The sequence below is a fragment of the Mus caroli genome, unplaced genomic scaffold (genome assembly GCF_978045245.1).
Source record: "Mus caroli unplaced genomic scaffold, Mus_caroli_1 scaffold_16, whole genome shotgun sequence".
In the NCBI taxonomy this organism is placed as follows: Eukaryota; Metazoa; Chordata; class Mammalia; order Rodentia; family Muridae; genus Mus; species Mus caroli.
The window spans coordinates 2,884,531-2,911,099 of NW_028227271.1; the positions used below are offsets into that span (position 1 = coordinate 2,884,531).

The window sequence follows — 26,569 nt, forward strand, 5'->3', positions numbered from 1 at the left end:
GGTGAACAGTGGCTAAGTCTGTGGTCTAGCTACTACTCAAGGCAGACTTCAGATGGGCCAGGAAGGAACGTTAGACAGCGACCGTGTATCTGTTGTGGGTATCTGGGGAGGGAAGCTTCAAAAATGCACCTGAACGAGAGGCCCGGGATCTAAAGAGGGTGTGGGGCCTCAGTTCAGGCCAGTACATGTTCATTAAAATCCCTTAGACAGTTTCCCTGGCTTCAGGCTAAAAGAAAGATGTGAAGTGCAGCCCGTGTGTGTTTGGAGGGGGCTGCATGGCGGAGTCAGAGCTTGCCTGAGCACAGTCCTCCCCCACAGGCAGTTACCACACTGACACAGATGCAAAAAAAAAAAAAACCATCAATTTTATACAGTTTGTGGTTCAGAAGCAACATATGCAGAAAACAGTGGAACAGTCCAGGCTGCCCCACCCCACCTGAATGAACTCATTCTTGTTCCCCAAGGAGCACAGAACCCAGGACCCCGGCCTGGTAGGACCCCACTTAGTTATAGGCCCCTGGACAGGGGTTAAGCCCTTAGGGGTCAAGGTTGGAGGGAGGGGACCAGCACCTTGCCCCCTTGGGGCCCACTGGTCCATTGATGTGTGTGTGTGTATCTGTCTGTCTCTGTAGGGTGGGGAATGATCCATCGTGGATCTCCTCTCCCCAAGGCTAAGGAAGGGCTGGGGAGCCAGTATATCTGAGGAGAGGATTTCTTGGGACAGGACCCCCACAAGGCACGACTGACCCAGACTTTAAGCTGGCACAGCCCTCTTTGGTCCCCCAGACTTCTCCCAACTCCCAGTGTCTATTCTCCCCCTGCAGAGCTCCTGCTGTGGTTTAGGGGAGGGCAGAAAGCAACTAGGCTCCCCCCCCCTTTTTTTTTTTATTCAGCAGACATGCCAGTGAACCGACCAGAAAGACCAGCGCTAGCAAGGACCCTCTCCTGCAGCTTTGGGCTCCCGGGGTCCTTGGACCGACACTACCGCCCCTACTTTTTGCACAGGCTGTTACGATGAATAAATAAATAAATACTTCCCACCTGCCCACCCGCGCCCCTACAGCTGGCTCTCCTCTTCCTCCAGGGAGCGGTTGAGTCCGGGGATGAACTTGAGCAGCCGCCTGCGGAAGCTGCGGTACTTGGTCTTGCGTAGGCCGGCCCCACACAGGGCCTGCTCGCGGGCCTCAGTCCAGAGCGCGCCCGGCGCGCCCCCGCCCGGGCCCGCGCACCGCACACTGGCGCTGCGGCTGAGCGTGGAGCGAGGTGCGGGACACAGCACGGACGCGGGGGTCTCCGCGGAGCTCGGGCCTAGCGCGCGCGCGGGGGGCGGCGGGGGTGGCAGCGCCTGCGGCTCGGCGCCCCCAAAGAAGCACGTGTGGTACACGGCGTCGTCTGTGTCCCCTTTGGCCCGCCGCGCGCCCCCGCGGGCACTCCCAGGCGCAGCGAGCAGAGGCCCAAAGGGCAGCGACCCTGGAAGCAGGCCTGCGCCGTAGAGGCAGGAGCGCACGGACTCCAGTGTGTCATAGATGCTTGGGTCCTTCACCACCAGGCCTGTGGGGACAGAAGACCGGGGAGCTTCCTGAATCCTGGAGCCAGAGCGCCCTAGGCTAAGGTGCAGAAGGCATGGGCAGAAGATCCTGTTCTTTCCTTGTTGCTACCTATGAGTGCCCTGGGCCCCAGTCTTTCTGTCTGTAAAGCTGGAGTTAAACTCAAGAACGCCACTTAAGTCAGGAAAGCAGTCCACAGAAGAGAGCCTGAACTGTCCTAGGACTTAATACTGTAGACAAGGCTGGCATCAGAGATCAGCCTGCCTCTGCTTCTGCTTCTGGGATTAAAGGCGGGCACCAAACAGCAGTACTCAACCCTAACCTCCAGAGGGCGACTGTGAGAACAAAACTGTGTTATAGGCTTAGGGCAATATGAGGTCCAAAGCAGTAGCTCCAGGCCATCCCTGCGAGTTCTAAGAGGGTTGTGCTGCTGGGGGTATCCGTGGGGACGCCCCGACCTACTCACCATGTACTAGCCGCTGCTCCTGTACCATAAGTGACCTGTATTCTCCCCACTTCTCGTACAGGGTTTGCTGTAAGACACATGTAAACCAACTGTCAGGAGTACCAGGTTCCCAGCAGGATATGGGGACGCATGGGAAAGGGAGAAAGGCACAGAAGCCTCGGGGCTAACAGAGTTTAAGAAAGATGCCCGAAGCCTTAAAAGGGCCGGAGGAGCAGGGACCGGAAAGAGGAAGACAAAGCCCATACTTTCTTGGTCCCCACCTTAAGGTACTGCAGGCGCGCCTCCAGTTCTGCCTTCCGAATGGACGTCCCATACAGAGTTTCCAGCCTGGGGGGATAGAGGGGGACGAAGGCTGAGTGAGCCTGGAGGCTGAGGAAGCACCACAAACTCAGGAGCCCTTAGGCACTGCACCTAGACACGGATACCTGAGAACGTTGCCAGACGCCTTGATGATATCGACAATCTCCCGGTGCCGGATGCCTTCCACGTTGAGACCGTTGACGCTGGCGATGGTGTCCCCTGCCAGGAAGAGCAGAAGTCAGTAATCTGTTTCCCAGGGCATGGAGGAAAGGTTCCAGTCAGAAAGAGCAGGATGGTGACCCGGAGAAACCACCCCAGAACTCACTTCCACAGTGGTGGAAGACCTGGGCATCTCTTTTTCCCTACTCAAAATATACAAAACCAGTTGTGGGGGAGGGGTGGCAACGCATGCCGTTAATCCCAGCACTTGGAAGGCAGAGGCAGGCAGATCTCTCTAAGTTTGAGGCCAGCCTTGATCTACAGAGCAAATTCCAGGACAGCCAAGGCCATACAGAGAAACACTGTCTCAGCAAACAAACAAAACTAAGTAACAAACAAAACCTAAAACCTAGTTCGGCATGGTGGTACATGGTCTTTGTTTTTTGTCTTTGTTTTTGTTTTTGTTTTTGTTTTTGGTTTTTCGAGACAGGGTTTCTCTGTATAGCCCTGGCTGTCCTAGAACTCACTTTGTAGACCAGGCTGGCCTCGAACTCAGAAATCCACCTGCCTCTGCCTCCCGAGTGCTGGGATTAAAGGCATGGGCGACCACGCCCATCTTGGTACATGGCCTTTAATGTACTCCCAGCACTTGGGGGACAGAGGCAGGCAAATCTCCATGAGTTTGAAGCCAATCTGGACTACAAAGCAAGTTCCAGGACAGTCAGGGCTGTTACATAGAGAAACCCTGTCTTGAAAAACAAAACAAAATAAAAAACAACAACCAATACACAAACCCACAGTCATTTCTCCCTGAACAGAGACCACCAGCTTGTCTGGATATAGCAACCTATGCTAGCTTCCAGGGATCTGAGAAGAAGTGAGTTTTGACATATGCATACCCCCAGGAATCTCTCTCCCCCATCACAGAGCCCTCCCAGGTTCCCAGGCCCCTCCCGGAGTTAGCTGTTTCTCTTTAACTCACACCTGTCATGAGAATCATTCGATACAGGTAAGGCATATAGGGTGAACAGTGCCCAACTGGGAGCTGGCCCACGCTCCAGGCACGAGAGATTTCATGCTCACATCTGGGGGTGCTTGTTTGACATCTGTAAGGGGTGTGGATCCTTGCTGTGGCTACATCAAGGGCAGTCAGGAACTACCTAGCAAAGTGCTGCTGATAAGTGGGCAAGAAGGTAAGGGCCAAGGGACAACTGTGCTGACAGAATAGATGTGGATTCATGGGAGCCTCAGGCTGGCTGACTAGGACCTTAATCTCGGGGTCTCCAGCATTCGATGAAGGACACAGCACAGGTGCCCCATCGGGAGAAGGACAGGCCCTCATGGACCGCTCTGAGGCAGACCTGGTAAAATGCTTCTCTACCAGATTCTGCCCAGCTGGACTGCACAGCTGCCAGGAGGCAGAACAGCTGCTCACAAGCAGCACTGCTTTTCCAGGGTTTCCACTTTGGGCTCAGGGTACCGCCACCGCGCCACACTGTTGCCTGCCCCGTTTTGCAAAAGAACCACACAGGACCCCACAGTCAATGGCCAGTGTGTCCGAATCCACACTCAGGATTCTGTTAATTCTTCGGGCCTTCTCCAAGTTGGAGGGTGAAGGAGGAAAATGAAAACGCCTCTGCTTAGGAGTAAAGTTATGCACTTCCCCCAGAGCCCTGTGCACTCTGGGCTCAAGGCCTACCTGGCGTGAGCCCAGCCAGCTGGGCAGGGCTGGATTCATGAACTCGGCAGACGAAGGTCACCATCTCTACGCGCTGCTCCTCTCGGTGGTGAAGGCCATATGTCTGAAAACAAGAGACTGAACGTTCACTCCGCAGAAGCAAGCAGACCTGCCCCATCCTCCAAACTGTCCTCCCATCCTCCCCCTTCTTTGCCCAGTTTTCCACACCTGGATCTCGAAGCCAAAGGTCTGGTTGTCCCCTTTCTCCAAAGTTAGAACCTTCCTGCAGAAGACAGACAGAGGGTCAAGATCACTAAAATTAAGAAAAGCATGGGAGAGCTGGCTATGGTGGGCCCACATCTGTAACCCCAGCCCTTGAGAGACTTGAGGCAGGAAGATGCCGCGAGCTACATAGTTAGGCCCTGTCTCAAAATACAGCAACAAAACCAGGAGCTTGACAGTCCCACAGCTCAGTGGAAGTCTGATCTCAAACATCCCAGAAGGACCCAGAGTCTCCTGTGACAGCTCATTCTACACAGATTTTTGGAATGCCCTTCCCAAACCCAGCTGGCCTCAAGGAGCTGTGCAGAATAAAGCCAGCCTCTTAGGTGGGGCGGCTGTGGGGTGTAGGGCAGGGTGGGAACTCAGGAAAGGAGTGAGCCTATCAGCACCCCCAGACTTCTAGTGAGTCTGACCATATACTCACTAACCGAAGGCCCCAATTTGGCCCCCCCAGGCTGGAGCATCCTGGCTCTGATGCTTTGGAGAAAACAGAGCTCCAGCCCCGGGGGCAGTCACGAGGCTGGGCGCAGACCACACCACAGCCGCTCCTCCCAGCTGTGGTGCGGCCAGCCCACCAGATGTGAGGGCTGGGGGAGGGGAGCCTGGGGCCACCCCTTCCCGAACTGAAGGCAGCCTGCTGGACACAATGGTCTGGAACTGCTCCAGATCCTAGGCTGATGGGGGAGCCCAGAGTTTCCTCTGCCCACCCCTTCCCCTTCCTCTCCACCAGCCAGAGGCAGAATAAAGAGGCTCCGAAAGCCTCTTTGAGTCTGGCAGCCTCAGAAAGGCCCTGGAGACCAGTCCTCTAGCTTCTATCCTGAGTCACAGCCCCTGCCACCTAAGGCTGTGCAAGATACTTCTCTTCCTTGGGAGCCCCGTATGTTCTGGGGCAGGAGCAGTGGAAGTTCTCTGTCTGTCCCAGTGCTTTCTGGGTTCCTGGAAGGGTCTGCGAACTTTTCCTGGCAAGAGCCAGATAGCGAATATTTTAGGTTTTGTGGGCCCTGTATGGCCTCTGTCATATATTATTCTTTGTTTTTATAACCCTTTAAGATATTGAAATAAGCTGGGCACTGGTGGTACATGCCTTTTTTTAAGCCCAGAACCTGGGAAGCAGAGGCATGGGGGATCTCTTGAGTTCCAGGACAACCAGGGCTCTGTAGAGAGACCCTGTCTCAAAACGCAAAACAACAACAACAACAAATGTATGTGTGAGCATACATCCTCAGGTTCTTAGTTAAAGGGCCAAACAGACCAACCTGGCCAGGAGGTCACAGTTTGCAGGACCATGTCAGGGGAAGCCAGGGTCTTGGGCATGAGACATAGGCAAAAAGGGAACCTGAGCCCCAGGTCCTAGGATGAGCGCCTGTCCACTGTCCAGATCTCAGAGCCTTCCCAAACTGCAGCTGTGGCATGGCACCAACGTAAGACTAAAAGCCTGATACATAAAACCCATCAGACTCAAACAGCTGGTCACAGAATGCCCATGGTCTGGGCCTGCAGGGCTGGGTGGGCTCAGGGAGTAAGCCAAGGAGCACGAGTTAGGGGACCCCCATGGCATCTCCTCCTCCCCACCCCCACCTCTCACTAATCCGACTCTTCCAGGAAGACACAACTGGCATTGATTGGGGGTGGTTAAGGAGCACCTAATGACTCAGAAGTGCCCCCCTTGTTATGCCGCCCCTTCACACAGCCCACACCCCCACCTGCCCCTCAATCCCAGCGGGGAAGTCATGCTCAAGGATGGGAGATGCCTCCTAGGGGGCTGGGCTGAGATGCTCCACCTCCACCCCCACCACCTCACTTTTCTGGACCACAGCAGGGGCTTTGGGTGGGGGTGACTCACCGTTGCTGTTCAGGACTCTGAGTGAAATTCTTCCAACGGAATCCTGAGCCCTGGGTGGGAAAACAGTCAGAAGACAATGAAGAGGCTACCCTGGGGCAGATGCTGAGAAGGGGCTATCCTGGGGCAGTTGCTGAGAAGGGGCTATCCTGGGGCAGATGCTGAGAAGGGGCTATCCTGGGGCAGATGCTGAGGAACCCTTTCTGGAAGGACTCTCACCTGAGCCCAGCTCTGACACAGCACCCCACTTCCTGCTGCCTGTCTTTTCCTTCCTAGCTACAACTCTGCTTTAGCGCTAATTTAACTATTTGCCAAATGTAGCTGCTGTTATCGCTCCCAGAGTTCACACGGTCCCTGGGACCTCAGGGTCACATCTATTCTGGGTTCTAGACTGGTAAATTTCGCCTTTGCTAACCAGCTTGGAGAAGACTGTGACTCTAGAATAATCTCACCACTGACATCATGTCTGATGGGTCCAGACCTTCTGGGCCTCAAAAGCTGAGGCAGGAGCTTCCCTGAGTTGAAGAAGGAAGCCATAGACTTAGGGTTCTTACTCTACAGATTCCCACCAGCTGGGTTTGTCCATTTAATGGTTCAGGCAGACCCAGTATTTTTAGGAGAACTGAGAGTCAGGGGCCTGGCAATGACAGCCTGAATGTGGCATAGGTGCCAAATCTCCTAAGAACAGGTTGCCTGGGGGGTAGGTAGGACAGTAGATTCCAGATGAAGCTGGCTGTATGCCATCCAAACCTGAGTCTCTTGATATTGCCATGAATTTTTTTTCTAGAACAAAATAATTATTGAATAAATTAAAAATAAGTAAATCTCAGAATCAAACTTGTCTCACTATGCTTGAGAAACTGGGAGCTTTTTTGTTTTTTTTTTTTTTAGAAGGTCCTGAACTCTTCAGGACCCCAGATAACCTAAAAACAACCTCTGTCCCTCCTAAGATTTTAGTTCTTGGAGGAAGTCTCATCTGGGACCAACCCTTTCCCCAAGTGCCAAACTGCCTGAGGCCTTCCTGGTCTGTGCTTTTGTTAACACTCTCTACCCCCATAAGCTACCCTAAAGCAAGGAAGAGAAGGGGACCCTCTTCCTCCAGAAGCGGATTAACCTCTGGGTGGGAACAGTATCCAAATAGGCCAAGAAGGAAGGACTGGGCAGTACAGAGAGACCCCTTTGTTTTTCAACCCGATTTTCATAAAATGCAAGTTCTCAACAAGCTGTTCATTGTGTGTAGGGGGAGCCAGGGACCATGAGAGAAGGAGGGGGCCGCGTAGGGAAGGGCTACCCATTCTTTCTCCTTAACCTGGGTCTTGGCTCTCAGCGTCTGAAGACTCAGGTTCTCTCGGGCCAGAGGACGAGTTTCACTTAGAGGGAGACTTAGGGCAGAGGGCGGGTGCGGCCCGCATCCTTCCTGCCCTGTGACTCTCCCACCGCGTCCGGTCCTGGCTGAAGTTAGAAGAACTACGCTTTCGCATCCCCCGCATCTAAGATGCGGGACAAAGCGCGAGGCCCTGAGCCCAAGAAGCCGGGGGTCCCTGCGGAGGGGGAGTTTTTGGGAATTCGCAGCACTACTTCTAAGGGGCCATTAATCTCTCTCCCGCCCAGGGCTCCAGGACCATCAACTTATTCGAGGCAAGTGGTGAGGTTCCTTCCCTATCACTGCTCCAACTTGAGAAGGTGCTTGGGCGGCAGGGTCCTGAGAGTTTTTAGACTTCTGGACGCCCGCAGGCGGAGCAGGAGGAGGCAGAAAGCCAGATGGAGCAAGCTGGAGAAAGGGGGTGCTGGGGCGGAGTTAAGGCAAGAGAGTGGGAGGAGATGGGGCATCCGCGCGTGGGGAATGGAGCGGAGAGCCACCCGAACTGGGGGCGTTGTAATGGCTGGGGCTACAGCCTTCTGAGACCCGAGTGGGCAGGTTTGCACCTTCTGGGCGGAGCAAGGCGGGTGGCCCAGGGTCGCAGGGCTGGGGAATGTGGCAGTCATCCGCGCTGCTGCGGGTGAGTGTATCCTGCGGAAGGAAGAAGGCAGGGTACCGAATCTGGGGATGCAGGTTAAGTAACGCACCTTTCGGCGGGGCAGGGTACCCCCGGACACGGCGAGCGCGCGGTACAGCTCGGCAGGGTGATAGTCCTCCAGTGCTGCGTACAGCTCCTCCCCGGGGGCTCCGGGCGGAGCGGCCGCAGCCGGAGGGCCGGAGGGTAGCGGGGCGGCACGAGCGGCTTCGGAGTCGGGAGCCCGGCCAGCGGGGTCCGGCGCGGCAGTCGCCTCCTCCTTCTGCTGCAGCTTCCTGAGTCGGCGGAGGGTCATGGCTCCGGCGTCCGGGGCCCCTCGGAGGCCGCGCTCTCTCTGCTTGATGGTGTTGGCGACGGCTTTGGGACGCCAGCCCAGCGGGCCGCGTGTAGCCTTGCTTTATAGACTCCCGAGAGGCGTGGGGAGCGGCCTCCAGTGGCCTCGCCCCCCGACACGCAGGCACCGCCTCCAGGGGGGACCGCTATGGCGAGCCCCGCCCACAGTGCGCAGCCACCAGCCAGGCTCTGGGAAACTCTGGGGGACTTGGGCGCTCAGTGGGGGAAACCTGGCTGCCCACGGCAGCGGGAGGGACAGGACATCTGGGGCGAGCAGGGGTTTATATGCTACCTGGAAGCAGTCTGTGAACGTACATTGGATGAAGTTAGGGAATGAATGATGGCCTTAGTGGTTCGTGGAGATGGGGGCACAGTAAGGAGTCGTGGTAAATAAACTGGGGGAAGCTTTGAGGTCGGGGTAGCAGTGGGTCAGACTGCAGGAAGCCCTAGACTGGAGAGGGGGAGGCCGGGGCTGCGCAGGGGAGGATTGTAGTTTCTGAAGAAGGAACTGGGAGACAGGTACACCTCTGAATTCACCCAGTGGAAGCCCCCGGGAGAGTGAGGGGCTAAGGGGTCCATCTTCCCACCTGCATGGTAGAAGAGCTAACTAAAACACCCTCCTTTCTCAGGGCTAGGAGAAAGGGAAGCTGTGGGAACCTGCAAGCAGGTTTAAATCGGAGCCCTACTGGGGCCACCCCCAGGCGTGAAATCACCTCTCCACTCTGGATGCTGGAGTTAAGGCTCCCGTTCCTCACCTGGGGTTTGGAATATGCCCAGAGTAGGTGAGTAGGTCCTCGGAGTTGGGGCATGACCGGCGCTGAGCCTTTCTCTAGTCCTGTCTTAGATACCATTCCTCAAGCTCTTTGTTACCATGGCTGCCAGGCTGTGGGAGAGGCGGGGATGACCCACAGCCCAAGTCTGTCGTCAGTGGCGCCCAAATAAGAAGCAAAAGAGGGAAGCAGTTGGGTGTCTAGCCACCACAGACGGAGCCTGGGGCTCCACATTCGGACATGAGACACCACGCGTGCTCTTTACATACATCATAACAAACCTTATGAAACAGGTACCAGTATCATCCCTCCCAGAGGAGGAAACTGAAACCCAGACAGAAAGCACCTTGCTAGGAGGGTTGCTCAGTGACCAAGTTGACAGTCCAAACAAGGCAGCCCCGTTCTGGAACTTCTGCCTTACTCTGTGATGCTGACTTCAATTCTTCATCGTGAGTTTGAGCCCTACTCTGTGCCAGGGGCTGGCTAGGCACTGGTGTGACAGAGGTGCTTGGTCTGGGAGCCGGTTGCATGCTGTACATGTGCTGTGTAAGACCCATACCATGGGGGAGCGGAGGCCAGAAGGCCATATCTCAGAAAAAGGCCAGAAAAGCCTTTCTTCTACCTGTTCATCAGTCTGGCTGTCTCCTTGTGTCTTGACTCCCCTCCTCCAGCCCCCTACTCTCACCCAGGCCCCTGTGCCCTCACCGCACAAGAAGTGTAAGTGGGAGGGGTGATCCTCCACCCTCAGAAATTGCACAAGTCCAGATGGCAGGATGCTTGTGGGGTTGGGGGTAGGGGTGGCTTAGGGACTATGTTAGCTAAGATGTCTCCCTTAATGCTTCTCTCCCTGCTTTAACCACCAAGTGGCCATCCGTTGAGGGGCCAAGGGAGAGTCGGTGGGGAAACATGGGACTCTATTGAGAGCATTAACACAGATGGACCCCTGGACCGTCTGTTGCCTGACAGACGGCATCTGTAGCGGGGGAGGGGGTGGGGAGTTACGAAGGCAGAAGACAGAAAAGTTTGTATTGCATTCATTCTAGTTCTTATCCACGAAAGGACCCTCCCCCCAACCCCCCAACGAGATCCTGTGCCACCTATGAAGGTGCCACCTGCCTACTCCGGAGGATTAGTGAATGCGTATCTAACAGCCCTGTTGACAGACGTCCTTTGTGCTGATTAGAGGTAAACACCTCTTCCCCCACAACCCCAGTTTGTGCAAGTCCATTGCCTCTTGCCTCCAGGTGAGAAGCCACCACAGGGAGCTGAAGTTCTCACCTAAGCAAGAAGGTGCTAGAAAACCCAGAGCAAGTGTGAGCCCAGAAAAGGCAATTTCTCTAAGTCCTTGGCATGATTTTCTCAAATCTTAGGATTTCAGAGCTGGAAGAGGCCTCATGTTCTGGAAAAGATGTGTGTGGTCCAAGCCCTCCTGCCTGAGACAGCAGTCAGAGAGGGAAAGACTGCCCCGGAATGGATTTAGGAACCCAGGACTCTTGACAAAGACTGCTAATTCAGCAGCTGGCAGCTGGGGAGGGGACTGCCTGATTCCTCTGCGGTTCCACAGTTTCTTCAGGGAGGATTGGGGAGTCCTGGGTGCCTCCCTGTGGGATGGTGGCGCCCTCTGCTGGTCGTGAGCCTTGTGGTGGAACTATCTCCAGACTCAAAGCCGTCTGGTGCTCGGCGCCACCTGGAAACCTTGCCATATTTTGGGATCCCATACAGCATTTGTTCCTCCAGGAGGATCTGTAGTGAGCTGGTCACTGAGTTCACACTGAGGAAGCTGTGAGGAGGGAGATGCTGCCGGTTAAATGTACTCCACAGCACGGCTCCAGAGCTCAGCCTTCTCTGCCCCACCTCCTCTCTTATGCCACGCCCCTTGCCTAGCATCTGTTCTCCTCCTCCAATTAGCCTTCCCCAGGCCTCCTGCCTCTCCAGAATGTCCCTTACCTTACCTCCTCATGCCTCTTAGCAAATCCCCTGTGGATCTGCTCCTGAGAAATCTATACTTCGTCTGCAACTTATGTCGAAGCAGGTGTCTTGTTCCCAGGGAGTTCATGTTTCCCAGTTCTTTGGCTCCAGCTGCTCCATCCTAAGATGGGGTTTAAGGGTGGGGGGAGGGGGGGACCTGGGTAGCATGGGATTAGTAGAGGCTGTCTAACGGACAAAGCCCCTTCTCACTTCTTTAAGGACAACCCCTTGCCAAGTCTCCCACCAATCCACAATTCCCTGTGAGGAACTGTAGGAGGTGACTCCTGTGACCCCCACAGACCTGCTTAACTTCTGGGGAACCCTCGGGAAGTTGGAGCACTAGAGCTTCGAACTGTAGAGTCCCAGTGAGTCAGTTACTTCAGGGCACAGAACTAGCAAGGATGAATAAATAGCTCTATGGATGCCGCCTCTGCTTCTGTGTGGGAGGGGGGAGGGGAGGGGAGGGGGAGGGGAGTTAGCAGCAAGAGAGGGCCTGGGGCTCAGCTGGCTCTCTGGTACACCAGGAATGATGGGCTGGGCCTCAGCTGCATGACATCACTGCTTGCAGGAGGTATAGAACAGCCGGTGGGCAGCTGGCTGGGCAGGGAATGCTTGTTTTCTTAATGACTCCTATTGCCTAACAGCGTTCTGCGGTACAGTGTTGTGTTGGTGCTGAGGCCCTGCTGTGGGAGAGTCCTAGCAGGTCTGATCCAGTACAGTTCAGAGATCTGACTCCCAGGAGGTCTGTAGGTAGGAGCCAGGTAGATAGGACAGTTTGTGTTGGATATGGGTGTCTCCTGGTCTAGTCCCATCCAGAGGCCAAGGGCCATCTGCCTCTTGAATGGCCAGGTTGGAGTGACAGAAAGAAGGGACACTCAGTCTGGTTTTCCTCAGAGCAGCAACACGTCACTCATGAGACATGGAATACATATTTCCTTACCTCTCACTTTTGCAGGAGAAATGCAGAAGCTGGAAGCTCTTAGGGCAGGAACTCCACGGACCTCTTCCCTGTTGGCAAATGAACACCTGTTCAGCGTCTAATCCCTGGCTTTTTGGTTGTTGTTGTTGCTGTTGGGCAGCATTGTGTATCAGGCTATCCAAACCCCAAAATGCTCATGCTAGAACAGCCCCCCCCCCCCCCCGCCATGGCTCTCTCTGCCACTGACTTCAGACTGAAGTCAGCATCCCCTTTCTGCATGGCTGTCTGATCGTGCCTGAACCTGTCTCCTGCCCCACTGGCTGTGTCTCTCCTCACAGTTCTTCTGGTCTGCTACCTCAGAAAGTGCCCCCCACAGATAAGCAGGGCCACATCACGCTCCTGCTTACAATCCGCTGTAGTGTGGAAGCCGGTGTCCCACAGACTCAGCCCTCACTGTGATACTAAGTGGTGGAGGGTTTAGGAGGTGGGTGATTCATTCAGTCAGGAGGGCTCTGTCCTTGTGAATGGAACAAGCACTGTGCTGGGCAGTTTTGTGTCAACTTGACACAGACTGGACTTATCTGAAAAAAGGGAGCGTCTGTTGAGAAAATACCTCCAAGCCTGGTGGTGGTGGCAGTACATGACTTTAGTCCCTGCACTCAGGAGGCAGAGGCAGGTGGATCTCTGAGTTTAAGGCCAGCTCTACAGAGCATGTTCCAGGACAACCAGAGCTACACAGAGAAACCCTGTCTCAAAAATCAATCAATCAAGCAAGCAAGCAAACAATGCCCCCATAGGATCTGGCTATAGGACACTTTCTTAATTATTGAATGATGGGGAGGGTCCAGCCCTTTGTGGGTGGTGCTATCCTTTTGCTGGTGATTCTGGGTTCTATAAGAAAGCAGGCTGAGCAAGCCAGGAGCAATCCATTAAGCAGCACCCTCCATGATCTCTACATCAGCTCATGACTCCAGGTTCCTGCCCTGTGTGTGTCCCTGTCCTGACTTCCTTTGAAAATGACCAGTGCTGTGGAAGTGTAAGACAAGTTAACCCTCTCCTCCCCACCGTGCTTTGACCATGGTGTCTCATCACAGCCATAGAAACTCTAAGACAAGTGCTCTTATAAAAGTCTCACGGGAGCCTGTTTCCCTTCCTGCCAGAACGGGCAAAGCACCATTTTCCAGGACCAAGCTCTCTGTAAACACTGACGCTGCCGGTCTCTTGATCTTGGGCTTTTCAATCCCTAGAAATGTTAGCTAAGGATGGATCACAGGGCTCCCAATGGAGGAGCTAGAGAAAGTACTCAGGGAGCTAAAGGGACCTGCAACCCTATAGGTGGAACAACATTATGAACTAACCAGTACCCCGGAGCTCTTGACTCTAGCTGCATATGTATCAAAAGATGGCCTAGTCGGCCATCACTGGAAAGAGAGGCCCATTACTTGCAAACTTTATATGCCCCAGTACAGGGGAATGCCAGGGCCAAAAAGTGGGAGTGGGTAGGTAGGGGAGTGGGTGGGGGAAGGGTATGGGGGACTTTTGGGATAGCATTGGAAATGTAAATGAGGAAAATACCTAATAAAAATATTAAAAAAAATAAATGTTAGCTAAAAGTTTGTGTTTATAAATTATCCATAAGAGTGGTGGTGCAAGCCTTTTATCTCAGCACTTGGGAAGCCAAGATAGGTGGGTCTTTATGAGTTTGTAGAGGCTAGCCTTGGCTACATAGTGAGACCCGATCTCAAAAACAGAACAAACCAAACAAAAACAAACAAAAAAATCCCAACCAACAAAAATCCAAGCTAAGAATATCTTCCCATCCTTACCATGAAGACTGTCTTAGGGTTTTAGTGCTGTGAACAGACACCATGACCAAGACAAGTCTTATAAAGGACAACTTTAGTTGGGGCTGGCTTACAGGTTCAGAGGTTCAGTCCATTATCAAGGTAGGAGCATGGCAGCATCCAGGCAGGCATGGTGCAGGAGGAGCTGAGAGTTCTACATCTTCATCTGAAGGCTGCTAGTGGAAGACTGACTTCCAGGCAGCTAGGGTGAGGGTCTTAAAGACCATGCCCTTAGTGACACACCTACTCCAACAAGGCCACACCTCCTAATAGTCCCACTCCCTGGGCCAAGCATAGATAACCATCACAAGGCCTGAACCCAGGGACTCACATGTTTTAGGGATAGTGTTCTTACCATAACTTGGACTTTTCTTGTTTGTTTGTTTTGTTTGAGACGGGGTCTCACTGTGTAGCCTTGGCTCACCTGAAACTTACTATGTAAGCCAGGCTGGTCTTGAACTCAGAGATCTGCCCATCTCTGCCCAGAAAAAGATGCTGAGATTAAAGGTGTGGCTACCTGGTCCAGATGGATTGGCAACAGAAATTACCTAAAACCCCTTTCAATGACATTGCCCTATATGAAGAGAGAAGTAAGGTTTATGTTGAATGGTTTCGGTGTTTTAGTTAGTTCTCAATATCTCTCTCTCTCTCTCTCTCTCTCTCTCTCTCTCTCTCTCTCTCTCTCTCTCTCTCTCTCTCTCCTGTTTTTATTTTTGTTTTGTTTTAAGACAGGGTCTCTTTGTGTAGCCCTGGCTGTCCTAAAACTCACTCTGTAGACCAGGCTGGCCTTAAAACTCATAGATCTGCCTGCCTCTGCACCATCACCTCCCAGCTATGATTTCTGGTTTCTAGAGGAACGGTCTCATGTACCACAGGCTGGCCTTGAAATCAGTATATAGCCAAAGATAACCTTGAACTTCTGACTCTCCCACCTCTTTGCTGAGACATATATAATACCACACACCCAGTGTTATACAGAGTTGGGAATCAAAATGCATGCCTGCTAAGCACTGCCAACTCAACTATAGTCTCAGCTGCAGAAGGCTTTAACTTAGGGTACAGTATACTAGCTATTAAGAAAAGTGTGGAGAATAACAGAAGAGGGAAAATTACTGAATAGCAGCACAGTCAGAGGGAGTTGTCCCAGCAGAGGTAACACAGTAGTACTACATAGCTGCCATTTCTGTACCCTGCCCCCACCCCAGAAGTTGTGACTTCTAAGCTTGGGAAAAGCTCCAGTTGATTTCTCTCCTTATATTGCTGGCTTCCTTAATGTGGCCAAAACTCTTTGGATTGTTGTTGTTGTCAAGGCTTACTTTCACTTTTTTTTTTTTTTTTTTTTTTGGTTTTTCGAGGCAGGGTTTCTCTGTGTAGCCTTGGCTGTCCTGGAACTCACTTTGTAGACCAGGCTGGCCTCGAACTCAGAAATCTGCCTACCTCTGCCTCCCGAGTGCTGGGATTAAAGGCGTGCGCCACCACGCCCGGCTTACTTTCACTTTAATGAGTGTTTTGCCTACGTGTATGCAATTGCATGCCTGGCACCCACAGAGGCCAGAAAGGACAGTGTAGCCCCTGAAACAGGATGTTACAGTTTCCAGCTGTAGTATATGTAGACAAGGTTGGCCTCAAACTCACAGAACTAAGTTCTGGGACTGAAGATATATGACAGCCAGCAGGGCACCCTTGTTTTCAGAGACAGGCTGGCCTCAAATTGTCTCAGCCTCTGAAGTACTGGAATAATAGGTTGTACCCTGGGCATGGTAGTACTCCGGATGGGTTTTTTCTTTTTTTTAATTTCATCTTGACAACTTCATACATATGCATATTTAGGTCCTGGCCACACATCCCACATCCCCTTATCTTTTCATGCACTTGCTCTTGAATGGTAACGCTCTTTTGACTGTAACCCCTCTGTTTCAAAATGTGACCCCCAACTTCCTCTATCCTTTGTGGTCCCCAGTGTCCTGTCTGTTCTGATCATGCTATCTCCCCTCCTAAGTAGCTATCTATTCTGTAGGAGGGAAGCCCCTGGAGGGTCCTGTCTTTGCTTCCCTATACCTCACCGGCGGTTCTGGGATGCCTGGTGTATTGTTCTGTAACCGAGCGTGCCCTGATCTGCCTTACATTTGTACAATGTAGCCTGTGTAGATTAAGCATTCCTTCAAGCCAGGAGCCATCGCTTACATGCCTTTGTGTTCTGCCTGTACTTTAAGCCCCACATCCGTGGGGTTTTGATATAGTCATTTTTTGTAATAATTTGTTTTTATTTTATGTGCTTTGGTATTTTGCCTGCATGTATGTCTGTGTGAAGGCATCAGCTCTTAAGAGTTACAAATAGTTGTGAGCTGCCATGTGGGTGCTGGGATCTCTGAGTTTGAGGCCAGCCTGGTTTACAGAGCAAGTTCCAGGATAGCTAGGGTTACACATAGAAACCCTGTCAAACAAACAAACAAACAAACACCCCAAGCCACCACCACCACCAACAAAAAACAAACAATAAACAAAAAACAAAACAAGACAAAAAAGAATGTTTTCCCACATTCTGTTATGGAGGCTGTGCAGGCTAATACTATACATTTGACAGCATCTAGAGTCACCCAGAAAACAAGACTCTGAGCTTGCCCATGAAGGATTATCCTGACTAGGCTAGGCTCTCATGTCTGAGGGATTAGAGTCTACTGAGGTGGGATACCTCCCTGCCTGCTGTGGGCTGCACTGTCCTGTGGGCTAAGGTCTCAGACTGCATAGAGGAGAAGCAGGCGGAGCTGAGTATACGTCCTGGCTGCCATCCTGGAGTAAGAGCAATGTGACCAGCTGCATCTTCAGGCCCTGGCCGTCAGGACAGGCTGTACTCTCAAACCATGAACCTTTCCTCTTGGCTGCTTCTGTCAGCATTTTATAACTTCAATGTGTTTTGTTTGTTGAGACAAGGTTTCTCTATGTAGCCCTGCTTGCCTCTACCTTTCAAGTGTGCACCGCTAAGGCCTATAGCTAGTTTTTGTAACTAAGAAACAGCAACTGATACAAGGACACATTCCCAATGACCTAAAGTCCTCCCACTGAGCACCCTTCTAAATTCCTGCCTCCAGGTGCCACTGGGGACTGGAGACCAAGCTTTTAACATGGACCCTTAGGGGACACTTGTCTAAACTACAGCAAATATGGGTGGGTTTTCTACAGCTGAAAGCCTTAAACTGGGGCTCCCAGGGGAGGATTCTGCCCTTACATTCAAGACTGCAGCATTGGTTCTCCCTGGGGAGCTGACTTTTTGGCCATTTTTCACATTTTTGACTTGCTGGCCTTCACAACAGACTCAATGTGTTAAAATCTCTCTCTGTCTCCCTCTAAACACGCCCAATTATTCCATTTTTTTTTTTTCTGTACAACCCTAGCGATAGCAATACTGGCTTAATTCAAAGTCATTCTGCCACGTCCCAGTCATGTCCCGTCAGTGGCTTCAACCATATTACTCCTAATTCTGCTTTGTGTTTAGCAAGCAGATTCCTAGGACTGTGAAAATCCAAACACATATGGCTCAGGGGTCAAAAACTTCTGTGAAGCAAAACACCAAGTGATTCATCCTTCAAATGAGCCCATGTATTTGGTGACACAGTAACTTTCAAGAGTATGCCAGAATGGCTGCTCTTCTGATTTTCAAGTTGGCAAAGCGGACTCTGCAAACTATGCCCAGGCCCAGGATGAGCGAGAGGCTGGTCAGCCATAGGATAATCTGCAAGGTCAGGACTGAGGTCACACAAACCTCTGAAGGAAGAAGGGATTAACAGGTCAGATCAACGGTAGTCACCATAATATTTCTGCAAGGGCCTTGGGCTTCTGCTGTGATCTCTGGCAAGGGAAGTACAGCCAGGAAACAGGGTAAATTAATAGCTGACTGGGCTATTGGGGTATGTGGCAAACTTACAGCAAAATTATAGAGAGCAGTTACTTGACTTTCACTTGGGCAGTCTCGGATGGGAGAACAACAGAAAGTCCTAGATAATAACCAGATCTCCTAAAATGTGAAAGGTTGGAACAGTGGGCAGGTTCTACAGTGATGTTATAGTGAAAAATGAGGTTTTAGAATCATGTGTTTTCATGAGCCACAGGTTGTAGGTGGACATTAGGAGATGATTCTGTTTCTGTCTCCTATCTCACCGTGCAAACACTTAAACTGAGTCATCTGGAGGCTACATGTTTTCAGTAGGCCTTTGCTACCATTGATTGCTCCCTTCAAACAGTTTTACAGCCTTTGAGATGGAAAACCTGCAGAAGTTGCAAGTCCTTTCTACAACAGCAGCCTATAAGTGGAAGTTGTGGGCCTGGATGTTAGCGCACGGTGCAGTGCGTGTGACCTACAGTCATCTGCAGGGACGTATCCAAACCTGAGATTCCTATCGTAGCACTTGTTGCTTTGTAGCTCCAGCCCAGAGCTACAACATGTGCACCTAGCCTGTTGGAACATGGTCCAAGAATGGAGCCATAGGCTGGGCAGTGATGGCACACATCTTTAATCCCAGCACTTGGGAGGCAGAGGCAGGAGGATTTCTGAGTTTGAGGCCAGCCTGGTCTACAGAGTGAGTTCCAGGACAGCCAGGGCTACACAGAGAAACCCTGTCTCGGGGGGGAAAAAAAAATGGAGCCATGTGAGGAGAATTCTGAGTGCTTGTGAGAAATATCCAAGAAAATAAGAGTCTAGTGACCTTAGTTTCTTCAAAACTCGGAATGGTTCTTGGAATGTGCTTTGTGCTCTGCTCAGGTGAGGCGCACAGGTGTTTACTCAAGACTAGTCATTCATCACAACTAGCTGCCGTTCCCTGTCCACACGCCTCCAATGGAAAACCTGTTTGCCATGTGCGGTTTGAATTGATGAGAACTTTGCCCCAGTGATGTCTCTTAACTCCCAGAGTATAAACTGTCTGATGTTCTCAATAAGGTTGGCTATTGTGTGAGACTTCAGTCCACCTCAGTTTTAGGCTCCGCTCTCCCAGGCCCAGCCACCAACTAGGTCAGTAACTATGTATGCTCTGAAAATTCCAGCTAAAGCATGCAGACTCGCCTCAGTCTCCTAAGCACCCCACAGCTCAAGGATCACACTTCAGTCGAGGTGAGGGAAGCAAAACTGGAGTCTCTTCCGTTGTCGTGGACAGTGAGTGGCCCATGACTACCCAGAATCAAAATTCTTTTTTTAAAAAACAGACCAAAATGCTAAAAGACCACACAAAGCCAGTCCCAGAAGACCTAATTGTCCAGGTCAGCAGAGAACATGTTCTGCTCAAGTGCAGCACACAGGGGATCCAGGCCCCACTCCGGCCAAGCCCCAGGCAGTCATTACATATGGAAGGCAGACGGGATCAGAGCAGTTCTGTGAATAAAACTTTAATAATGTACAGCAGAAACTGGACAGGCTCGTTCTTATATTAAAACAAAAATTTCCTATATTACAATATATTTACATTTGCATACTGGAGAGGTAAAGTGTCTAAGTGGCTATTTTACAGTCCTTTCTAATAAATTGTACAAAAAACAAACAGAAGTACCGAGAGTACCGTTCAGGGACCTTGACGGCAACTTAGGAACGGGCTTTAGACTTGGTCTGTGAATCCAGAATCCAGAGGTGCGGGTAGCCCTGTGGATCAGGGTGGCCTCGGGGAGCCAAACCACAGCTTCAGTTTCTCCCAACTCTCAGCTTAATGTAAAGAGCGATGGGGTGGTGGTGGTGGGGTCCCCCAGACCTGCTCCAGGCTTCCTGAGAGGCGGCTGAGCTGAGCTGCACGGAGCGCAGAGGTCTCCTGGGAGTTGTCCAGTGGCATGGGGGGGGTCACTGTGAGGCTGCTGCTGGCAGGTACAGAGGCAGAGAGGACTCTACAGTTCAATCGCCTGTAATCACGGATACTCAGCTGCAGGGTGGGAGGTGGGAGGTCAGCAGGGGTGGGTAAGGAGGTTCCCCAGAGACACAGTTGGGACTCAAGGGACACTGTTCAATGGCCAGTAAATTGGCCCAAGGAATTAAAGGAAGATCCCTTTAAAGCAAGGAAAGAAGTTATACACCAGGAAATAAATAGAAAGGCTAAGAATATGGGGAGACCAAGGCAGGAGAAACTGGAGGAGACAGTTTCCCTGCATAGACTCATGCCTCCCCTGGCAGGAAAGGCTCACAATGAACCCAGTCTCCAGGACCCACTGCTTGCCAGGGGCTTCTCTTCCCAAGGGGATATAGGTCCTCCTTCCAGTTCCTCAGTGGTCTTTAAGAACAGTGATCCTAGCTCATCAAGGCTCTCAGGACCAGCCACGAGCACTTCTGGTCTCCACAGCAGGTGCTCGCCCATTCACATGATTCCATTCCCTCCAATGCTAGAGGAGTGGAGCGGCGCCCAAGCCTGCCCCACCCTGAGGAGATCCTCCCGGGCCAGCGCTCAGCAGGCTCGCAGCCCACATTTGCTGAGCAAGTATCTGGAAAGGGTCCAACCAACCTGGCAATGTGCAGAGGGCTGAGGTGCTCACGGGATGGGGTCGAGGGTGCAGGGAGTAGGAGACAGCAAGCCCCCATGGGGAAAACCAGCCCTCACTGCTCAGCGGGATCAGGCTCAGGTGCAAAGACAAGCGTTTCCAGTGACTGAACTATGTGCGTTTGAGTCTGGAGAATTTTTGTGTTTTGTTTGTTTTAGGGATTTCTTTAAAAACAAACAGACTAAGAGGTAATTGTCACAGAGATGGTTCTCCTTTTACAAAACTTAACAATATTAAAGTTAAAATCCTGACCCTCCCCCCAAAATAAAATAAAATAAAATGAATTAAAATAAACCACTCCAGTTAAAAAGTTATGGCTTCAAAGTTATTATATACCTAAGATATGCTGACCAAATCACCACCCACAGCCAGGCTTCTAGAATTCATTAAATACTACACTTAGGTTAAACACCATATTCAGCTCGGACCGCTCGCTCTCCTCAGTAGGGACCCTGAAGTGGATGCAAGCCTCTTCTTCTCTACCCTGATCAGAGAATCCAGTACAAGAAGCCCATGCAGACGCCTCCCTCCCACCCCAGCCTCCCTCCCCACGCCCTGCAACCCATCCCTCCCCACCCCAAACCCACCACCGCCACCACCACCAAAAATATACACTGCAGTTTGCAGAATCTGGGGTGGGACATAAACAGATGTTACATTCCAATCTGAGTCCCAAGCTCTGGCTTCGGATTCCTCGGCCCTTCCTCACAGCTGTCAAGGAAGATGCCCTTGGGCTGGCTCATTTCCCATGGCTGATGCTGAAACACAGCACCCAAGACTTCCACCTACATTCTCTCTCTGCTCATCAAGTCCCCCTCATTTTGACCCAAAAGCCTCTCCTACCATGGACAAGTGGGCCAGCTTTGGTTCTGGTCTGAAATGGAAGAGGAGGGCCTGTGACACAGGGCGGGCAAGCAGCCTGCTGAGAAGACAGGACCTCCCTGACTGACGGGGTCTGGGGACAGGAGACACAGGAGGGCACCAGGTTAACTACATGCTGCTCACTGAGAAGCAGCAGCACTCAAGAGACAGTATGGCCACCACAGCCTGGCCTACACATGCACAGAAAGCTCAAGCAGGTAAGTGTACACACACACACACACACACACACACACACACACACACGGGCGTGGCACAGACCAGGCACAACGTGGGACACACCTCGGCACATGCGCACTTGGCTGGACAGACAGGCAGCAGGTTGTGTCTCTAGGGGCAGTCCCTCCGGATGTCCATGAGAAGGGATGGCGTGGTTCAGGACTGCCTACGGGAAGGAGGGAGGACACTTCCGGTTCCTCTCAATATCTTGGTGCCAGTTGACTGGTCCCTGGAGGAAAACCTGCAGCCCAGTGGACCACAAGGTATGGGGGCTGCTCCTGGGCGAGCCCAGCACCCTTCATAGCTCCTGGCAACACGCCAGATGCACTGGGCTCTCTGTACTTCCCACTGCAAGCAGTTTGAGTTGTGGCATTGAGTTGTCTACATGATTTGCTCAGAGTCTCCATGCCATCAGGAGGTAAATATAAAAAGTGTCTGTCTCAAACCCAACGGGAGTGCGTGTCTCCCAGGCTCTGTCCCTCTTGCAGGCCAGGGCTCTGGCCAGAGGGCCGGGCAGAAACAAGAGGTAGGCCTCCACGCCGCTTGCACGGTGGCTGCAGTCATCCTCACTGCCCAGGTTCTTTGTGTAGGCAGAGGAGCAGCTTAAATCTTCACATCTTCGTGCACGCTTAGCTGGGACAGAGTCTTCTTGATGCGCAGAGCTGTCAGCCGGGCAGCACCATTGGCGTACCAGCACTCCCGCATCATCTTCCCCATCACTCGCAAGGCCTGTGAGAGACCCAGAGTGAGAGACCCGCAGTGAGAGACCCACAGAAGCCTTGGCCGCTGGCACTGGCTCACCTCTGCTGCCTGCCTATTCGTCAGGTCAGATCCACCCCGTGATGCTTTGAGGCTTTTTTCCTAGGCCTTCCCTTCCTTAAGGGGCAGAGGTACAAGGGGAGAACGGACAGCAGGGAAGGCTGGCTCTTTCCATCTCGCCCTCAGCTAAATCCAAGGTGCCCAAGCATTTTGGAAAATACTGCTCTCTTATGCAACCACAAGCAACTGGTAGGCACTGAGGAGCCCTCAATCGGGTTCCTAGGTGCAGAAACGCCCCCTAGTGGCCAGGATCTTTAAAGGTAGAGGTGGAGGCAAGGATGCTGGAAGAGGACGACCTAACACTGAATGGTTTTCAGAATCAGCAGGGCTGACATCTGACCAGAGTTGACCTGAGATGCTCTCAGCACAGTCGTAAGGCAAGTGCATATATCAACAAAGATGTGTCGAGTGGCTTGACTGTGGTAGTTCCCACAGCCTAACCTAGACGTAAAGTCAGCAGCAAATGTTATGTCTGTCTGTTACAATGAAGCTGCAGAAATAAAACAGTGTTGTGAACGGAAGCCTGTGCCCCTGCTGGGGAGACTCTACTCTGCAGGACTCCAGAGCCGTAAGTCAGTCAGGACCATGGTAACACTCTTCTCCTTCCAATACCTCCCACCCCATGTGCTCTCCCTCTTAACTCCAGCCCCTCCATACTCTTCCCCCTACTCTTCTCCCTATACCCCTCCCCCACACACTCTTCCTTCCCCACCCCTCTATCTGTAGTTTCTACAAAGGCCTCTGTCTCACTCAGGCCTGCCTCTTTCTGGGACACCTGGTCTGAATGCCATGGCTGCATCTCCCTAGCTGGTAGCTTCAAGGCTACTTCTCTAGTTTGACAGGTCTGTTAAAGCCACCCTGAAGATAAGATGCCAGGCTTGCCCAAGGCCAAGGCCACTGACAGGTTTCCCCAGCTCTACTTATTCTTTTCTGTCCTGCCTTGACTACCTCCCAATGGCAAGGATCCCCTTCTTCTAGGCTGCCACCTCCAAAGGGTTAATCTACACAATAGCCAGAAAAGTGACCACAGTTGGAGGCCTCGGTGTAGCAGCACAGAGTGGGTACCTTGTGCCTGAAATGCCTGGATAGGAGGTGCTGTGACTCTGGGTGCTCTATCCTCACAGACATCTACAGAGCAGGGGCCAGGACCGCTGTGAACAGGACACGCACGCATGCACGCTCGCGGCCCGCCTCCCTTCACTTGTAGCCTGAAAGTGACCGTGCATACTATTTTCAATGTGCCTGTTGCGTATACTGACCTAGCTGCAGCACTATGAAAATGATAAAAAAGTTTTACATTTTGGATTTACAGATAAAGGGTATATTCAAAGTCAAACCTGGGAGTTGGCTCATTTAAAAAATGTCTGATTTTTAGCAGAGAAACTTGGCAGATGAAGAAGCCACAGATATCAAGCGAGCTCCTACCTCATAACTCTGCCACCAGTTGGGGACATTGGGCCGTAGCTTCTGGTCACATACAACCTTTCGCATCTCCTCAATGGAAGGGTCGGAGGGCACTAAGTCGTAATACGGCAGTTGATAGTCTTCATGGACTCCTAGGAGAGGAGAAGCCACCTGTCAGCGGCAGGAGGAGAAAGGGCAGCCACGCTGTGTAACCATTTTTCACAGACACAAACCTGGGATCTTTGGAGAAGGCACTGCTCCCGGGCACAGTGCCGTGTAAGGACTGCACAGGTGCCTGGCAAGCACAACAGCCTGGGCATGTGGTTCTGGTATATGGGAGGCTGGGGTAGGAAGACTGGGTTCAAGAGAATCTCATAAGCCCATCTCAAATAGAAACAAAGCAAAAACAAAACTTGACAACTATGGGCCCCAAAAGTCTTTAAGCTTAGGACCTATCAGACCCCAAAAGCTGCCCAGAGCTAGTAAAATCTAAATAGGACTAAGGAATTGGAAAGGAACATTTTTTTCTATTTTCTTTTATTATTTTATTTTGAGACAGGCTCTCTCTACATAGCCCTGGCTGTCCTGGGACTCCCTAAGTAGGCCAGTCTAGACTTGCACTTGGGTCCTCCTGCCTCCAGCATGCACCACCCTGCTGAGCGGGAACTCATTGGTTCATAAACAATGTTAGGAGAAGAAAGCGCCATCCGTTTGCTGTGTGCTGAGAGGGAGCTGTTACTCTGAAACCCTGAGTACCAGAGGGAAGCAGGTGGCTCCTCTATGTCCTATTCTAAGCATACACTGGCAAACAAACAGATATGTAGGTAAAACTTTTCTTTATTATCTTAACCCTTTTTGGCTTAAGGCGGGGTCTCATTATGCAGTTTAGGCTGACCTTGAACTCTCTGAGGTGAGTAGGCCAACATACCCTGTGGCCAGGTCTTTCTCCACAAGAACAAAAGCAGCCAACTCACTGAAGGAAAGTGACCCTGCAGAAATGCTGGCATTTGAGTTTGAGCCTCTAGTCACCCTCGGTGTGTAAACAGTCACCCTCGGTGTCCGCACCATGAAGGGAAAAGACTGCTCTTCTGCACTTTGTATTAGAAGCCCCAAAGACTGAAGCCATGAGACATTTGTACACCAAATGAACAAAAAAAAGAATCTGTAACCCAGATGTGACTCTGAACTGAAGGTTCACATACTAATAATTCACAGGAAATGTCAGGCGCAGGGGGCATGCGGACCCCACAATCTGTGGAATGCAGTCCAGGAAACTATGGGACATTTGACTGGGTTCTCCAGTAGAGCAAGGGAAGAGGAAAAGCACAGGGAAATTTAGGACTGGGGAGACCTGGGGTGTGCCACTGATGGTGGCATCAGGAGAGACCTGGGGTGTGCCACTGATGGTGGCATCTGGACTCTGACTTGAATTTGTGTGTGTGCTCACCCTGGCAAGCTCTCTACTACAGTCCTACACAGGATTGCGGTGTCCTTTTGTTTTTGACATAGGGTCTTGTTATCACTACCCAATTGGCCTCAAGCTTTCAATCCTCCTGTCTCAGCCTCCTGGGTACTGTACCACGGCACCCAGGTCGCAGGCAAGTGCTCTCTCTCCCAGCAGCCTCTGCCTCCTGCTGGTCTCACTAAGTTCCCTGGGGCCTTCTGCTTGTAACACTCTTGCTTCAGCATCCTAGGATTCACTGTAAAACTAACTGGAGTATTCTTAATTCTTATCCTTTTGATTTATACGTAAACAAACTCATAGTAAAAAGTCAAGAAACCCGAAGCTGAACATAATGGGATCAACCTTAGCCCTGGGCCTTAGAAGCTGAGACAGGAGGACTGAGAGTCTAGGTCAGTCTGGGGCAGAGTGGGAGCTTCTCATTTTACCCCCATCCAAAAAGAGAAGCCGAAATCCACTGCTGCACAGCACTAATGGGATCCACTGCAGCACTGCACTAACAGGGTCCACTGCCATGCTGCGCTGTACTGCTGAGCCATCTTTCCCGCACTGTGAGATAAGATTATCTGACTTGGCAATAGTAGCTGAAGCTCATGCCTTGGCCTGTAGAGTCTCAGCTCCATGACCTTGCACAAATTACTTAACCTTTCTATCATTTTCTTCATCTACAAAATGAGGACAATATGAGTATCTGCCTTTACAGATTTGCAGTGAAGATGCAAAGTGAGCACATGCAGCCGGGGTGAAGACATGCTACAATCATGCATTACACATTTAGCCCTAGTTTTCTGGATGTCATGAGAAAGAACACACACACTTATTCACAGTTGAAGTGTTGTCTGGCACGGCTGAGGAGACAGCTCAGTGGGTGTAGTGCCCGCTGTCTAAGCATGAGGGACTGAGTTCATCTGAAGCCCAGTATGAGAGCACCTCAGCCATCCAGTCTAACTCATGGGTCAATTGGGACACCCTGTCTCAAAAACATGAGGTGAACTTTTGGCCTCCACACGTATACACATATGCACATACATCACACACACAGTTTTTAAAAAGACCTGTAGACATAATGTTACTGTGCACTGTGTAAAGATTATCCTTGTGTTTGTTATTCAAATGCTGATTTCTCTGCCCTCATTTCTTGTTTCAATCTGGACACAG

The 26,569-nt window shown here is 51.7% G+C and overlaps 2 protein-coding genes and 1 long non-coding RNA gene across 5 annotated transcripts in view; 1 reads left to right on the plus strand and 2 right to left on the minus strand.

Annotated features, from left to right (window-relative positions):
- Positions 1-340: 340 nt before the first annotated feature.
- Positions 341-9,456, minus strand: Tamalin (trafficking regulator and scaffold protein tamalin). Of its 2 annotated transcripts, XM_085831534.1 has the most exons (9): positions 9,376-9,456; positions 8,199-8,283; positions 6,276-6,325; positions 4,379-4,433; positions 4,172-4,274; positions 2,439-2,532; positions 2,274-2,340; positions 2,014-2,080; positions 341-1,551 (listed from the first exon to the last, which is right to left on the minus strand). In XM_085831534.1, the coding sequence occupies exons 2-9, from the start codon at positions 8,256-8,258 to the stop codon at positions 1,058-1,060; spliced, it is 990 nt and encodes a 329-aa protein (XP_085687660.1). In that variant the 5' UTR covers positions 8,259-8,283; positions 9,376-9,456; the 3' UTR covers positions 341-1,057. The 2 variants fall into 2 exon arrangements, with proteins under 2 accessions (XP_085687660.1, XP_021039796.1); XM_021184137.3 differs by lacking the exons at positions 8,199-8,283; positions 9,376-9,456 and adding an exon at positions 8,340-8,689.
- On the plus strand, positions 8,882-11,463 carry LOC147000701 (uncharacterized). 2 transcript variants are annotated; one of them, XR_015045553.1, is made up of 3 exons: positions 8,882-9,006; positions 9,250-9,839; positions 10,434-11,463. It is a non-coding gene; the product is annotated as an uncharacterized LOC147000701 (long non-coding RNA). The 2 variants fall into 2 exon arrangements; XR_015045554.1 differs by having other exon boundaries at positions 10,761-11,463.
- Positions 11,464-21,217: 9,754 nt separating this feature from the next.
- Positions 21,218-26,569, minus strand: part of Acvr1b (activin A receptor type 1B) — a 37,257-nt gene continuing 31,905 nt past the window's right edge. Inside the window, exons 8-9 of the mRNA XM_021183435.3 lie at positions 23,971-24,101; positions 21,218-22,455 (exon numbers count right to left, since the gene is read on the minus strand). Coding sequence (XP_021039094.1) covers positions 22,330-22,455; positions 23,971-24,101 — 257 coding nt within the window. The 3' untranslated portion in view covers positions 21,218-22,329. The remainder of the gene's footprint in view (positions 22,456-23,970; positions 24,102-26,569) is intronic.